The sequence below is a fragment of the Macaca mulatta genome, chromosome 7 (assembly GCF_049350105.2).
Source record: "Macaca mulatta isolate MMU2019108-1 chromosome 7, T2T-MMU8v2.0, whole genome shotgun sequence".
NCBI classification, from domain to species: Eukaryota; Metazoa; Chordata; class Mammalia; order Primates; family Cercopithecidae; genus Macaca; species Macaca mulatta.
This window is the reverse complement of record NC_133412.1, coordinates 49659994-49677564: the sequence shown is the minus strand read 5'-3', so window position 1 is coordinate 49677564 and position 17571 is coordinate 49659994. Positions and strand designations below refer to the sequence as shown.

At 37.6% G+C, this 17571-nt stretch overlaps 1 protein-coding gene across 30 annotated transcripts in view; it reads left to right on the top strand.

Moving 5' to 3' along the window:
* The window catches only part of MYO9A (myosin IXA), a 306752-nt gene that overhangs the window by 79586 nt on the left and 209595 nt on the right, over positions 1 to 17571 (top strand). For all 30 annotated transcript variants that reach the window (XM_077939666.1, XM_077939675.1, XM_077939671.1 and 27 more), the window contains 3 exons: positions 7161 to 7255; positions 9352 to 9414; positions 16095 to 16194. In XM_077939666.1, coding sequence (XP_077795792.1) covers positions 7161 to 7255; positions 9352 to 9414; positions 16095 to 16194 — 258 coding nt within the window. The remainder of the gene's footprint in view (positions 1 to 7160; positions 7256 to 9351; positions 9415 to 16094; positions 16195 to 17571) is intronic.

Here is a 17571-nt window from a genome sequence, read left to right as displayed (position 1 = left end):
GTAGAGATGGGGTTTCTCCATGTTGGCCAGGCTGGTCTTGAACTCCTGACCTCAGATAATTCACCCACCTTGGCCTCCCAAAGTGCCAGGATTACAGGCATGAGCCACTGTGCCTGGTCTGATTTCTTCTTTGAACCATGGGTTGCTTAGATTTGTGTTTAGTTTGTAAATATTTAAATCCTATCTGTTTTTCTTTTGAAACCTAATTATTTTATTATAAATATATATAAACAAAAATTTTAAAGACACTGAAAAATGTACAAATATACAACTGTATTTAAATTTTTTTCCTTAAAGTTTGTTTACAGCTATAAAGCAAAACAGATGTTACCAAATTAAGTACAAACGAAACTTCAAATCATTGAACTTTAGATTAAGAGTATTACTTGAAAAGTATGGATGGTATTGTTTTGTTGAAATTAATTTGCTGCTCATGAGTGAATATAATACTTTCTAAAACAATGACATACTTATATGTGTCACTTTAGTTTCTTTCACATAACCAATTCTCAATAAAGATTTGTGAATTTAATTTTCAGGAAGGTGTAAATAATTTGAAATATTTTGATGTATCAGAAAACCAAAATCTGAAGTCTTTATCTTTGGCCCACTGCACATTATATCTATCTAACCTCTGTATAGACTATATAGATAAATTTGGATTTCACTCTCCCTATATATAAATACATATCTCTACTTATATCTGTATTTTTACTTATAGGTAAATAAACATATATAGATTATGTATATATTTTAAGTTATTAAACTAATTATACATGCTATAAAACGCTCAATGCAGAAACGAATGAAGTAAGAAATGAAAGCCCTTTTGTACAAATATTAGGTTGCTGTAACAAAGGTCAAAACAATAAGGGATTAAAGAGGATAGACTCTTATTTCCCTCACATCATAATACACATGGTATCAATCTTGGGCCGATCTGGTTGATTGTGCAGTGATGGGCATGGGCCCCTTCTTTGTGACTCTGCCATTCTCAGTACATGGCTTCCATTTTAGTCTAAGATGGCTGTTTCCTTTTACCCCACTGATTTTTGGTTCTCATGAAGGTGCTTTTTTTGTGTGTGTAGTTGTTAAATTGGTGTACTTTTGTGTGTGGGGGAGCAGTCAGTGGATCTGTGGATCTGTTCCACATCTTGCTGTACCCCAATCCTGCCCTCTGAGATTCTGTCCCCTGTTCTTGATTTATAATTTAATTCTTTTGTGGTTAGATAACACTGTGTTGTATAACTTGAACTCTTTTAAAGTTATTGAGACTTGTGGCCCAGAACATGGTCTTTCATGATGGATATTTTTTGTGCATTTAAGAATTCTGTATTTTGGCCAGGTTAAATAACACTGTTGTATAGCTTGAACTCTTTTAAGTTTATTGAGACTTATGGCCCAGAACATGGTCTTTCTTGGTGGATATTTTTTGTGCATTTAAGAATTCTGTATTTTGGCCAGGTGTGGTGGCTCATGCCTGTAATCCCAGCACTTTGGGAGGCCAAGGAGAGTGGATCACTTGAGCCCAGGAGTTCAGGACCAGTCTAGACAACATGAGTGAGACCCTGTCTCTACAAAAAAATGGGAAAAAAATTAGCTGGATGTGTTGGTGTGCACCTATAGTCCAAGCTACTGAGGAAGCTGAGTTGGGAGGCTGAGATCAGAGAATTGCTTGAGCACAGGAGGTTGAGGCTCCACTGAGCTGTGATGGTGCCTCTGCACTCCAGCCTGAGTGATAGAGTGAGACCCTGTCTCAGAAAAAAAGAAAAAAAAAAAAAAGCTGATAGCCTTTGCCTGGTAAGTCCAACATCTGGGCTTTATCAGGAACGGTTGCTGCTTATTGCTATTTTTCATTTTCCCATGCCCATACTTTTGTATTTTTTTGCATGTCTCTTAATTTTTTGGTGAAAACTAGACATTTTTAAATAATAATAATGTTGCATCTCAAAATGAGATTTTCCCAAGGTTTGTGGTTTTTATTTTACTGTTGTTTGCTTGTTTCATGACTTCTCTGAACTAATTTTGTAAAGTCTGTTATATTTTTGTGCATGAGATCATCAAAAACTGTACTCAGTTATAGTGGTTAGTTATGATTAGACTTGGATTTCTTTAAATGCCTTGAAGTTAAGGCTTCCAGTCTTTACTATGAGGTTCTATGTGCTTGTTGGTTCACCCCTTCAGTACTCAGCCAAGCGGTTATCAACTCTGCGTTACCTTTTACTTCCTGCTTACAAAGAACCTCAAGTTCAAAACACAGGTCTCCTGTGTTTTGTGCGCATGGACATATCCTGGGCATGTGCAGTGATGTGCGTGCTCATGGCCTTCTATATGCCCATGAATGTTTCAGGTGTTTTCGAAGTCCCCTTTGTACATATTATTCACCAGCTTTTCCTTTTAAGTTGTTTGGGTTTTTTTTTTTTTTTTTTTTTTTTTTTTGCCCCTTTCTGTTATTGCCACCTTAAGCAGTTACAGTGTTTAAACAATTGCTTCTGATTGTTTTTGACAAACACACATAGTGATGGTGGGTGGGTGCAGTGGGGAGTGTGAAGAGGCTGTTTTCAGCAAGTGATTTCCAAGTAAGGTCAAGAAAGTCTTTATGGCACCACTGCACTCCAGTCTGGGTTGACGGAGTGAGACCCTGTTGCAAAAAAAAGTAGGGTGGGGGCAGGCACCATGGCTCATGCCTATAATCCCAGCACTTTGGGAGGCAGAGGTAAGTGGATGGCTTGAGCCCAGGAATTCAAGACCAGCCTGGACAACATGGGGAGACTCACCTCCGCCCGCCATCTCTACAGAAGAGTACAAAAATTAGCTGGGTGTGGTGGTGCGTGGCTGTGTGTAGTCCCAGCTACTCAGGAAGCTGAGGTGGGAGGATTGCTTAAGTCCTGGAGGTGGAGGCTGTAGTGAGCCGTTATAGCACCACTGCACTCCAGGCGACAGAGTGAGATCTTGTCTCAAAAAAAAACAAAAAACAAAACAAAACATACACACTAAGAGATACACACAAAGAACTCTTTGTGAGTTTTTCCAGGGAAATGTCAGATAAGTCAAATTGTGATGATTTTCTTGGGGAACTGGAGTTTGGATGAGTTCCATCCCTGTTGAAGTGGCTTCTTGGGTGTCTTTAAAAAAAACCTCATCATTGTAGGATGTTGGTTTTTCTCTTCAGTGTGCAGCTAGAAAGGAGTAGTAATAGCACAAGTTAAAATGCCTGATTTTCCTAACCAAGACTCAGCTGTTTTTTCTTGATTAAATGCCACTGCCAAGGGTTCTTGCAATCCTTTGGTTAATTTCCAGAGTTCTTAAAAATTTGAGTTTGACAATTTTTGTCAGCATTCTTGTGCCTTTTATGAAGGAGAGGATGTTTAGAGGTCCTTACTCTGCCATTTTTGCTAATCTCACTCTCAATGATCTTTTCAAAAGATTTAAGTACTAAAAAATATTTTTTGTATTTACTTATGGGGCAACCATTTCTGCTGTTCTTCTTTCCTTATATAGATCCATGTTTTAATGAGATACCATTTTCCTTCTGCTCAAAGGACTTCTTTAATGTTTCTTTTAGTGCAGGTTAGCTTGTGATGAATATTTTCAACTTTGTATATCTGAAATTGTGTTTTTTATGCCTTCTATTTTGAATGACTGTTTTGAGGAGTTAAGTTTTTTTGAAATAAGTAATCTTATATTAAAATTCTGTGAATTTTAAAACATTAATTTTTATAACCATCTGTGTACAATTTTGATACAGAATAGTTTCATTACTCCGTAAAACTCTTCCGATACTCCTTATCTTCATACCCTCTGCCCTGCCATACTTTCCTGACTCATGGGAATCACTTGTCTGCTCTCCATTGCTGCTGTTTTTGTTTTTGAGAATGTCATATAAATAGAGTCCTATAGTATGTAAAGTTTTTTATTTTTTTGAGACCCGGGTTTCAGGCTGTCACCCTGGCTGGAGTGCAGTGGTACAGTCACAGCTCACTGCTGCCTCAACCTTCCAGGCTCAATCAAGTGATCTTCCCACCTCAGCCTCCAGATTAGCTGAGATTACAGGCGTGTGCCACCATGCTGGTCTAATTTTTAAAAACTTTTTGTAGAGATGAGTTCTCCCTATGTTGCCCAGGATAGTCTCAAACTCCTGACTTCAAGCAGTTCTCCCCCCTTGGCCTCCCAAATTGCTGGGATTACACATGTGAACCACCACATGTAAAGTTTTGAGACTGATTGCTCTCATTCAGTGTTGTATCTTTGAAATTCATCCAAGTTGTTAAAATATGGCAGTTTATTTTAATTCTGAGTAATATTCCGTTATGTAGATGAATCACAGTTTGTTAAATCCTTCATTTGTTGATGGGCATTTGGTTGTTTTCAAGCTTTGACTGTCACAAAGCTGATGATAATGTTTGTGCTTTGATGTGTATGTATATATAAATTTGTATTTCTCAATAGTAAATAGCCAGGAGTGGTATTGCTGGGTCATATTGTTAAGAGTGTGTTTCTCTGTGAATGTTTTACTTTTTGTTAGATTGTCTTCCAGAGTTGCTCTACCATTTTGCATTTCCACCAGCACTGTATGAGTGTTCTAGTTCCTCTGCATCCTCAGCAGCAACTTGGCATTGTCAATTTTTGTTGATTATTTTAGCCATTCTAATAGGTGTGTAGTAGTATCTCATTGCGGTCTTGACTGAATTTCTGTAATAGCTGGTAATGTTGAACATGCTTTCTCATGCTTATTTGCCATCCATATAACTTATTTGGTGAAGTATCTATTGCAAGCCTACCTCTCAAAATGGCCCTAAATGACTTTATGTAGTGATAAAAGTTGTGTTGCAATCACAGGTTAAGTACCAGGTAAAGCTTCTGATTGGCTGTTGACATTGTAGCCTTGGGCAGAATCAGAAGTGGCATATATGAAAATAGGAGTACATCACACATTCATATTTCGTATCTCCAAGTCCATATTTCGTATTTCCATTCATTTAAATGTCAAATGCATTACATTTTGATAAAACTTATTTTTTAGGTTTTATCAAAATAATGCATTTGACATTTAAATGAATATTTCTTTGATGAAATTTATGTTTCTGTTTCTACATTTTATTAATCTGTGCTATGTGGTTTTTCTAAATTCCTTGTAAAAAATTTTCTATAGTGGAAAGGGAAAAAGCAGAATGAACAAACTATTCTAGGCATTCAGAACTCAGCAATGTCAAGTTTTTTTGTGTATATAGTTTGCAGATGGTTTGGTGATGGTTGAGAGCCTGGGGTCTTTTCCATGACTTACTAAGGTACAGTATAATCTAAACATAATTTTTATCTAAACATAAAAATCTGGAGATTTTTATGACTCTTTGCATTTGCTGTTATCATTATAGAATAATTTCTTAAGACATAGTAAAATGTAATTTCACAGAAATTTAAATGCATGCATAGTAAGTAGAGCAGTGGTTGTCAGACTTTGGTTTACGTCTGAACCACTCGAAGGGGGTTTATAATAAGCACAGATTGCTGGACCTTATCCTCAGAGTTTCTCATTTAGTAGTTTTGTGAGGGACCCAAGAATTTGAATTTCTAACAAATTTTCAGGAGATGCTGATGTTTCTGGTCTCAGGACCATGATTTGATGACTACTTGAGTACAGATGTAGTTGCTGGGGCACGAGCTTCGTTGACCTCCTCACCGTGTCTTGTATGTGTGCGTGTGTCTATGTATATGTGCTCTGCACAGTTACAGTTTAGCACAAACAGCTTTGCATTTAGGGAGGTGTTCAGTAAATGGCTACTGTAGGATTTTGGAGTTAGAGGACATGCCGTTCCCATGAGATTATTATAGGAGAAGAAAAAAGCTCTGTAATGAATCATCTCTGTGTCTTTTCTAGTTTTGTTTCTTCAAGTATAATGTGAATGCTCAGGCTAGGGCAGTGGCTTCATTTTTTAAAAACATTTAAATGTTAAATTTCATTGAGCTATATTGAGCTATAACTTACAATATAATGTACACATTTAAAGTGTACAGCTCAGTGAATCTTGATAAATGTATATATCCATGTAACCTCCATCATAGAATTGAACTGTAGATTGTCTTTATCACCCATTGTGCCCCTTTGTAGATATTTCTCAATTCCACCCGGATTCCCAGATAACCACTGATGTGCTTCCTGTTACTCTTGTTTTGCCTTTTCTAGAATTTCATATAAATAGATTATATGATATGTACTTTATGCCTGGTTTCTTGTGCTTAGCATAGTGTTTGTTGATATCATTAGTTTACTTTTATTCCTCGCCAGTATTCCATTCCTAGGTACATACTTTGGGTGACAATTTAGGAAGTTTATAGTTCTTATTCTTTTGTAATGAGTACTCTAGCTTTGTTTTAAATAGGCATAATAAAGTATAGTACATTATGTACTGGAATTTCATTTCATTTATTCTATTCTAAAATTGTAACCATTTTGATGTAATTATTATTTTCCTAACTCCTTGTTACTTCAGTTTAGCAAATTTTTAAAAAAGTAAAAGTATAAATATATTAAGACTTTTTTTAGGGGGGCTTTGGGATGTGAAAGAGAAATCCAAACTGTAAAGAACATTAAGTTTTTAAAATTATGATTTATTTTGGCTGGGCACAGTGGCTCACACCTGTAATCCTAGCACTTTGGGAGGCTGAGGCGGGCAAATTACCTGAGCTCAGGGGTTCCATACCAGCCAGGGCAACACATTGAAACCCCATCTCTACTAAAATACAAAAAATTAGCCAGGTGTGGCAGCGTAGGCCTGTAGTCCCAGCTACTCGGGAGGCTGAGGCAGGAGAATTGCTTGAACGCAGAAGGCAGAGGTTGCAGTGAGCTGAGATCACACCACTGCACTCCAGCCTAGGTGACAGCGAGACGGTGTCTCCAAAGTAAATAAATAACATAAAATACAATTATGGTTTATTTTACTGAATAGCAGAAAATAAAATCTACTTGGTCTTCTTTCAGTTAATTGCTTTTTTAAAAAATTTTACCTGAACCGTAAATGAGTCTGAACATAAAAGCAAATTGCCCTTTTACTATCTCTTCAGCATTTTGTCTCTGAGCTGACCTAAGCAGCTGACCTAATCCCCCCTCCAAAAAAAAAAGTTTTTTAAGTGAAACTAATGAGAATTATTTATTTTGACAGGCCTTTGGAAATGCAAAGACAGCTCATAATAACAATTCAAGTCGTTTTGGGAAGTTTATTCAAGTAAATTACCAGGAAACAGGCACTGTACTTGGGTAAGTACTGCTACTTAGCAGGCGTAGGCTTCGGAGCATGTTTTAATTTTTGTCTTTACCCTTTTATAAACTATGTATTGTTCATTCCCAGACATGGTGTCAACATTAAAATTCTTCCCTATCAATTTTTTTCTTTTGGAAAAGTTCAAACCTCAGAAAAAATTTAAGACTAATATAACAGTCACTCATATCCTTAACATAGATTTGTTAATTGTAGTCAATGTGTTGCATTTGCTTTCTGTATATTATGCATACATTTGCTCTTTTAAAAAATTGTTTTCAAGGCCGGGCATGGTGGCTCATGCCTGTAATCCTAGCACTTTGGGAGGCTGAGGTGGGTGGATCACCTGAGGTCAGGAGTTCAAGACCAGCCTGACCAACATATAGTGAAACCCCATTTCCACTAAAAAATACAAAAATTAGCCAGGCATGGTAGTGCAAGCCTGTAGTCCCAGCTACTTAGGAAACTGAGACAGGAGAATCTCTTGAACCTGGGCGGGGGGAGGTTGCAGTGAGCTGAGATTATGCCATTCTGCTCCTCCATTCTGGGTGACAGAGTGAGACTCTGTCTCTCAAAAAAAATAAATAAATAAAATATTGTTTTCAAGTTGGTATTTTCTAATCTACATTTTTCTATATAACCATATTATTATATTCAAGAAATATAATTTTGTTACAATATTGTTTCTTATTATATAGTCTATGTTCAGAGTCCTCTGGTTGTGTGAGCAATATTCTTTACAGTTTTTTTATTAAATAGACTTTATTTTTTAGAGCAGTGGTAGCTTCGTAGCAAAAATAAGAGGAAAAGTACAGCAAATTCTTACGTATCCCTTTAAACGCCCCCTACCACCACCCTTACCTGTGGTTTCACTTTATGCAGTTTCAGTTACCCAAAGATAATTGAGTATAGTACAGTAAGATGTTTTCAGACAGAGACCACATGCACATACATTTTATTACAGTGTATTGTTATAATTGTTCTATTATTTATTTATTTTGAGAAGGGTCTCAATCGCCCAGGCTGGAGTGCAGTGGTGCAATCTTGGCTTACTACAACCTCTTCCTCCCAGGTTCAAGTGATTCTCCTGCCTCAGCCTCTAGAGTAGCTGGGACTACAGGCGTGTACCACCATACCCGGTTAATTTTTGTATTTTTTGGAGTGACGGTGTTTCACTGTGTTGGCTGGGCTAATCTTGGACTTCAGGCATGAGCCACTGTGCCCAGCCCACTTGTTTTATTTTATTATTAGTTATTATTAATCTCTTACTGCAGTGGTCCTCAGCCTTTTTGGTGCCAGGGACTGGTTTCATCGAAGACAGTTTTTCCACAGACTGGGGGATGGAGGAATGGTTTCGGAATGATTCAAGCGTGTTACATATATCATTAAATTCTCATAAGGAGTGTGCAGCCTAGATCCCTCGCATGTGCAGTTCACAATAGATTTGACATTCCTATGAGAACCTAATGCTGCCACTGAGCTGACAGGAGGTGGAGCTCAGCTTTGCTCAGTTGCTGGCCGCTCACCTCCTGCTGTGTAGCCCGGTTCCTAACAGGCCAACCACTGTGAGTCCATGCCCTGGGGGTTGGTGACCCCTGTCTTCTGTGCCTAATCTATAAATTAAACTTTGTCGTAGGCATGTTTGTATAGGAAAAAAAACTCAGGCCAGGCACCCCTATAATTTCAGCATTTTGGGAGGCTGAGGCAAGCAAATTATTTGAGGTCAGGAGTTAAGAGACTCACCTGGCCAATCTTGGCTCCCTGCAACCTCTGCTTCCCAGGTTCAAGTGATTCTCCTGCCTCAGCCTCCCGAGTAGCTGGGACTATAGGCGCCCGCCACCACGCCCAGCTAGTTTTTTGTATTTTTATTTTTTTTTTGTTAGTAGAGACGGGGTTTCACCGTGTTAGCCAGGATGGTCTCGATCTCCTGACCTCGTGATCCGCCCGTCTCGGCCTCCCAAAGTGCTGGGATTACAGGCTTGAGCCACCGCGCCTGGCCGATAGTATTCTTTATACTTCTACACTGTCTCCAAATATTTGTCTACCTTATATTAAACTTTATTATTTATATCAACCAATTTTATTTTTCTTGTAGTGCCTATGTTGAAAAATATCTACTGGAGAAGTCCAGACTCGTTTATCAAGAGCATAATGAACGGTACGTATTTTTATTTGTGTAATTAGATGAAGTTAACATTTGTATCATGCAGATTGACTTTTAAGGTCTTTGTGTATTTTGACCCTTAATTCAGTTTACGTCATGCATAGCTTTATGCATAATTGCTATTTCTGTCATGGGCAGAACTTTGCAGTTTTTCAGAGGCTGCTAGGAGATCTTTATTTGGTATATAGAACTCTTGCAAACTGTCAGAACAAGTAAGTAGTTTCTCAGTTGTTCCTCATTCCTCTTGGTGAGCAATGTACCTCGGGACTTTTCTCCCATTTCCTTAGTGTTCTTTTTCTAACTTGAGAAAAAAATTTTCAATAAAGCTCTTAATTTGATTGTATTACTTGAGGTATACAGGTCTTTAGAGATGATGTATGTGGTATCCCTCAGATGGAGAAATAAGATAGAGAAGTAAATTAATTATTTGTTTCATCCTGCAGTGAGATTTGGTTAAGAGGGGGTTTGACCTACATTCAAATATTGGATATGCCTTGGGCATCTCACTTAACTTCTCTGCTTCTTGTTTATTTATTCCCATTTTACAGATGGAGAACTATTAGTAACTTTTTCTAACACATTTTAATGATGATGAAATAAGGGGATATAACTCTTATTTCCTTGGTTTTGGAGAATGAATGAGAGGTGAAGATCCAGTTTTTACAAACCAATTCTCTAGAAGAGTTTGTGAAGGATTGGGTTAATTCTTTAAACGTTTGGTAGAATTCACCAGCAAAGCCATCTGGTTCTGACTTTTATTTGTGTGAAGTTTTGATTATTAATTCAAACACTTCAGTTATTATAGATCTGTTCAGACTTTTTGTTTCATCTGTAGTCAGATTTGGTAGTTTTTATCTTTGCAGGAATTTGTACATTTCATCTAGGTGGTCTAATTTGATGCCAAAAACTTGTTTTATAGTATTCCTTACAGTCTTTTTTGTTTATGTAAGATTGGTAGTAATGTTCCTCTTTCATTCATTCCTGAATTTGATTCTCTGTTTCTTTCTGTGTCTGTCTCATCAGTTTAAAGTTTAATTTTGAAGATCTTTTCAAATAACCAGTCTTTAGTTTCATTGATGTTCTCTCTTTCCTTTTCCTATTTCATTTATTTCTGCTCTGATGCTTATTATTTCCTTTATTCTGCTTGCTTTGGGTTTAGTTTGCCGTTTTTTTCTAGTTTCTTAAGGTGGATGGTTAGGTTATAGATTTGAGATCTTTTTTATACGGGTTTACAGTTATAAAGCCCCTCTAAGGACTGCTTCAGCTGTTTTCCAAGTATTGGGTAGTGTTTCGTTTTTGTGCATCTTGGAGTGTTTTATAATTTTGCTTGTGACTTCTTTAACCCACTGGTTACTTAGGAATGTGTTGTCAAATTTCCATGTATTTGTATTTTGGAAATGTGATTTCTTATTTCACTGCAAAGTGTTTGGAGTAGTTGTATGATTTCAGTCTCCTTAAATTATTGAGACTTGTTTTGTAGTAGACTACACATGGTCTACCCTGGAGGATACTCCATGTGGACTTGAAAAAACATATCCTCCTTATGTTGGCTGGAGTGTTCTATAAACATGTGTTAGGTCTAATTGGTATATAGTAATTTTGAAGTCCTCTTTTTCTTGTTCATCTTCTGTCTGATTACTTTCTTCAATATTGAAAGTGGAGTATTGCAGTCTCTCAGTATTATTGTTGAATTGTGTACTTCTTCTCTTAGTTATGTCAAGTTCTTTTTGTGGCCAGGTGCACTGTCTTACTCCTGTAATCCCAGCACTTTGGGAAACCAAGGCAGGTGGATCATTTGAGATGAGGAGTTTTAGACCAGCCTGGCTAACATGGTGAAACTAAAAGTACAAAAACTAGCCAGGTGTGGTTGCATGCGCCTGTATTTCCAGCTACTTGGGAGGCTGAGTCAGGAGAATCACCTGAACCTGGAAGGTGGAGGTTGCAGTGAGCCGAGGTCTCACCACTGCACTCCAGTCTGGGTGGCAGTGCAACACTCCGTCTCAAAAAAAAAAAAAAGTTCTTTTTGCTCAATGTTTTTTTGGGCTCTGTTCTTAGACACACATGTATATATTTTAAATTGTTATATCTTCTTGATGGATTGTCCCTTTTGTCATTATAAGATGGCCTTCTTTGTCCCTAGGAGCAAGTTTGGTCTTTAACTTTATTTTACCTGGTATTAGTAATAATTAGTAATTATTGTTTTATCTGGTATTCTCTAGCTTGCTTTTGGATATTGCTTGCATGATATCTTTTTTTTCTCATCTTTTTATTTTTAACCTATTTGTGTCTTTGAATCTAAAGCTTGTCTCTTGTAAACAGTATGTAGTTGGACCATATATTTTGTTTTTATCCATTCTGCCGTTTATCTACCTTTAGAATAGAGCGTTTAATGTACTTAATGTAATTATTGATGAGGTAGGATTATTAATACCATTTTGCTGTTTGTTCTCCATATGTGTTAACGATTTTTTTTGTTCTTCTGTTATTCTATGCCTGCCTTCTTTTGCATTAAGTAAATGTTTTCTAGTGTACCATTTTAATTTCATTGGCATTTCTTTTTATTATTTTTTATATTCTTATTGGTTACCCCGGGTATTGTAGTTAAAATCTTAACTTATAACAATGTTGTTTGGAATACTGACAACTTAATTTTGATAATATACAACAAACTTTGCTTGTATGTTGCTCTTTTCCTTTCTTGCTCCTTTGTCCTGTAACTGTTATGCAAATTACTTCTTTATGGTGGTACATCCATCAACACATTTATAATTACTGCTTTATGTAATTTTTCAAGTTTAATAGGAAAAAAGTGTTACAAATAAAAAATAGGCCAGGTGCAGTGGCTCCTGCCTGTAATCCCAGCACTTTGGGGAAGCCAAGGTGGGCAGATCACTTGAGGCCAGGAATTCGAGACCAGCCTAGACAACATGGCAAAACCTTATCTCTACAAAAATTAGCCGGGTGTGGTGGTGCACGCCGGAGTCCCAGCTACTTGGGAAGCCGAGGTAAGAGGATCACTTGAAACGAGATAGAGGTTGCAGTGAACTGAGATTGTGCCACTGCCCTCCAGCCTGGACAACAGAGTGAGATCCTGTCAGTCAATCAATCAATGAGTTAATTAATTTATACTGTCTTTTATATTTGCCATTGTTCTTTATTTCTTCATGTTTAATTGAATCTTGTCTAGTATCCTTTTATTTCAGTCAGAAAAATGAATTGCCTTTAGTATTTCTTGTAAGGCCCCTCTGTAGCTGTGAAGTCCAAGTTTGTTTATCTAGCAGTGTTCTAATTTCTCCTTTATTTTTCCTGGATATATACTTCTTGATTGACATTTTTTTTTCCTTTAAACATTTTGAATACGTTATCCGTCTGCCATGGTTCCTGATGCGAAATCAGCTGTTAATCTTATATTAGGATTCCTTGATGAGGAATTTCTCTCTTGGTGCTTTCAAAATTCTTTGTCTTTGCCTTTGAAGAATTTTGGTTTGTCAAAATGTGGATTTCTTTGAGTTTATACTTTCTAGAGTTCATTGAGTTTCTTGGATGTGCAGATTAATGTTTTCCATCAAATTTGGAGAGAGATTTTGGCAATTGGTTTTTCAAGTACTCTTTATGTCCCTTTCTTATTTCTCCTTTTAGAACTCCTAGTATGTATAGGAGTCTTTTTTTCTTTCTTTTCTTTTGGGTTTTTTTTTTTTTTTTTTTGAGACAGAGTTTCATTCTTGTTGCCTAGGCTGGAGTGCAATGGTGAGATCCCAGTTTACTGCAGCCTTTGCCTCCCGGGTTCAAGTGGTTCTCCTGCTTCAGCCTCCTGAGTAGCTGGGATTACAAGTGCCTGTCACCATGCCCAGCTTTTTTTTTTTTTGTAATTTTAGTAGATACGGGGTTTTACCATGTTGGCCAGGCTGGCCTCGAACTCCTCACCTCAGGTGATCCACCCACCTCTGCCTCCCAAAGTGCTGAGATTATAGGCGTGAGCAGCCTTGAACTCTTGACCTCAGGTGATCCACCCACCTCTGCCTCCCAGAGTGCTAGGATTATAGACATGAGCGACTGTGCCCCCCATGGGAGTCTTTTTAATGGTGTCCCACAGGTCTCTGAAACCTTGTTTCTTACCCTCCGTTTTTTTTCTTGTGTTCTTTAGACGAGAGTCTGTTAACCTGTCTTCATGTTTTTTGATTCTTTCTTCAGGTTCACTGGTTCTTCTTCTACCTACTCATATTAGCTGTTAAGCTCCGTTAGATACTTTTTCATTTCAGTTATATTTTTCAACTCAAGAATTCTTTTTTGATTAATTTCTTATGAGTCCTGTATATTAGTCTCTATTTGGTGAGATAGTGTTCTTATATTTTTCTTTAGTTCATTAAATGTAACTTTCTTTAGTTCATTGAACACGTTTAAAATAGCTGATTAAAATCTTGTAAGTCTAATGTCTGGGTTTTTTCAGGGACAGTTATTAATACTTTTTCTACTTTGTATCGGCTATACTGTCTTCTTTCTTTGCATGCCTTATAATTTTTTTTTTTTTTTTTTTGAGACGGAGTCTCGCTCTGTCGCCCAGCCCAGGCTGGAGTGCAGTGGCGCGATCTCGGCTCACTGCAAGCTCCGCCTCCCGGGTTCACGCCATTCTCCTGCCTCAGCCTCCCGAGTAGCTGGGACTACAGGCGCCCACAACCGCGCCCGGCTAATTTTTTGTATTTTTAGTAGAGACGGGGTTTCACCGTGGTCTCGATCTCCTGACCTTGTGATCCGCCCGCCTCAGCCTCCCAAAGTGCTGGGATTACAGGCGTGAGCCACCGCGCCCGGCTATAATTTTTGTTGTTGTTGTTGAAAACTGGATTTTTTTTGGCTGGGTGTGGTAACTCATGCCTGTAATCCCAGCACTTTGGGAGGCCAAGATGGGTAGATCACCTGAGCCCCCATGACTTCCGAGACCAGCCTGGGCAACATGGGGAAACTCTTGTCTACAAAAAATACAAAAATTAGCCAGGTTTGGTGGTGCACACCCGTGGTCCCAGCTAGTAGGGAGACTGAAGTGGGAGAATCACCTGGGCCTAGGAGGTCGAGGCTGCAGTGAGTCATGAGCATGCCACTACACTCCAACCTGGGTGACAGATATGCTGTCTCAAAACAAAAATTGGTTTTTGTTTTTGTTTTTGTTTTTGTTTTAAGACAGTCTCACTCTGTCACCAGGCTGGAGTGCAGTGGTACGATCTCGGCTCACTGCAACCTCCGTCTCCTGGGTTCAAGTGATTCTCCTGCCTTAGCCTCCTGAGTTGCTGGGACTACAGGTGCATGTCACCATGCCCAGCTAATTTTTGTATTTTTAGTAGAGATGGGGTTTCACCATGTTGGCCAGGATGGTCTCCATCTCTTAACCTCGTGATCCGCCCACCTCAGCCTCCCAAAGTGCTGGGATTATAGGTGTGGCCACCACGCTCGGCCGAAAAATTGGATTTTTAAAATAATATAATGTGGCAACTCTAGAAATGAGTCCTCTCCTTACCAGGGTTTGATGGTTGTTTTTATTCCTACTGTTTGTTTTGTGACTTTTCTGAATTAATTTTATAAAGTCGATATTCTTTTTTGAGTGTGGCTATTGAAGTATCTGCTTATTTAACTTAGTTGTCAGGTAATAACTTGACAGAGATTTATTTAAATGCTTGGAAACAATAAGCAAGCCTCTCACTCCTTGCCACAGGGCTCTCTATGTATATTGTTCCATGCCTTCAACATTCAGCTAGGTATTTTACAAATCTACCTTAGCCTTTATTTTCTGCTTGTAGGGAGGTTCAGAGTTAACCAGAGGTGAGAGTTTATATTTAATCTCTTTTTTTCTGAGAGCACATACAACCCTGGGCATGCCCACAGGGTTCTGCACGCAAATGGCCTTCTAGATTCCTAGGAAATTTATTGGAGGTTTTCAAAGCCAGTATGAAGATCACATTCACCAGCTTTTCCTTTTAAGTTTCTTGATTAGCCTATTGTTTGCCCCAACTTTGATCCACTGCTTTAGGAAGTAGGCTGTTCAGCCTCAGTTTCTATGGATGCCTCTGGGGAAAAGATCTTTGCACCATGTGAAGTCTAAATGAGTCTCCTAGAGTCAGTCGTGAATATGGCTACTTACAGGGACCCACCATACAGTTCAAATAATGGTATTTCTTAGGGAATGAGGCTTTGAACAAGCTCAGAACCTGTTCTGACCTTTCTGGTGGCTGCCAGGCTTCTGATCTCCAAGTTTGCAGGCTGTTGGTTTTCAGGGAATGGAATAGGGCAAGTTAAAAACACTACAAAGCCATTTTTTAATTGAGATTTGGCTCTTTTTATTGAGTAAACACTCTCTGGGTTGTTGCAAGCTTTTGATTAGTTTCCACAGTTCTGAAAAGGTTAATTATGACAGATTTGCCAGATTTCTCATTGGTTTTATGGAGAAGAAAATTTTCAGAGGTCCTAACTTTGTTAATTTTGCTGCCTTCATCCCTCTCTCTTGTATTCCACATTCAAAACATCATTCAATTTTTAGGAGTTCTTAAATGCTGAATTTATCACATTTATGTTAAAAAATGAAGCAAAGCTGATACATTTTACTAATTACTGTTTGCTTCCCTCCTCCCCCTGTTAAATGATAACCATAAATCACACATTATAAAACTGTACTTCTTTGTTTCCTACAGGAACTATCATGTATTCTATTACCTCTTGGCAGGAGCAAGTGAAGATGAGAGATCAGCATTCCATCTTAAGCAACCAGAGGAATATCATTATCTCAATCAGGTGAGAGTTCATAAAAAGCTTTTTGAAGTATAGGGCAGTATTAAATTTAATGCTTGAAAAGTGTCTTTTTTCTAGTACTTTCTTTCCCAAATCTACAAATGGATATTAGCTAGCACTTTCATACATGTACTCTACAAATTTATGTGATGCAGTTCTCAAATTTGAGGGTAATTACCATCCTCATATAAATGTTAAAAGCTCAGATAATGTATGTGCTTTTCGTTTTCTGTGAAATTCTGTGGGAAAAAAAAAAATAAGCTGTTTATTGATACTTCTACTCTATTAGAAAAATGCTTTACTTTTACTAAAGTGATTTGCCTTTTACAACCCCAGGATATTAAATGTTACTAATGATTAATTCTTGTCCTTTGCTAAGGATTACTTGAAACCTAATTTGCATGTTTTGAAGTGTCATACACATACGTCTTTGCATGATACTGTGACATTGACTTAGAGTATGACTATTCAAAGGCAAACGACTTAGAGAATTTGGATCTTTCCTCAAAACTCAAAATTCATCCCTAAACTTCCACATTAAGGAGTAATTCTCACTTTTCATTATATTGACTTTACCAATTTTATTATTTCTCATAATAACAAAAATTTTATAACCAGCATTAATGGAATTAGTAAAACAAACAATAGATCATTTAAATAATAGATTGTCTCCCCTTATTTTTCCGTTGTTGGAGGCAAGATGTAATGTCTATGGAAAGAAATTCTTTTATGACAGTTAAAAAAATCCTTATGAAGGTTTTGTAAGCAAATTGACACTGGTGATGGTTCAAAGATAGCAGTATATATTTAGGGTTATGAAAGTTATATCTTTGGCTGAGTGCAGTGACTTACACCTGTAATCCCAGTACTTTGGGAGGCTGAGGCGGTTGAATCACCTGAGATCAGGAGTTCGAGACCAGCCTGGCCAACATCGTGAAACCTTGTCTCTGCTAAAAAATACAAAAAAATTAGCTCGGTGTGGTGGCGCACGCCTGTAATCTCAGCTACTTGGGAGGCTAAGGCATGAGATCACTTCAACTCAGGAGGCAGAGGTTGCAGTGAGCCAAGATCATGCCACTGCACTCCAGCCTGGGTGACAGAGTGAGACTCTGTCTCACAAAAAAAAAAAAAAAAAAAAAAAGAAAGTTATACCTTTGGCTTTCCCCAAGATATACAGTGTGTTGCATTAACTGTTATTTCTTAATTTTGAAACTGCATATATTAATATAAACTAATGACTTTGTATTAATATATTGCGAATTCCAAGTTATTTAAAGTATCAATTTCTGATACAATATTATTAATTTTTACGCATAGAATTAAGTAGCTTTTCAAAAATATTTGCTAATTCAGCTTCTGAATTTTTTCCTCCCCAGTTTA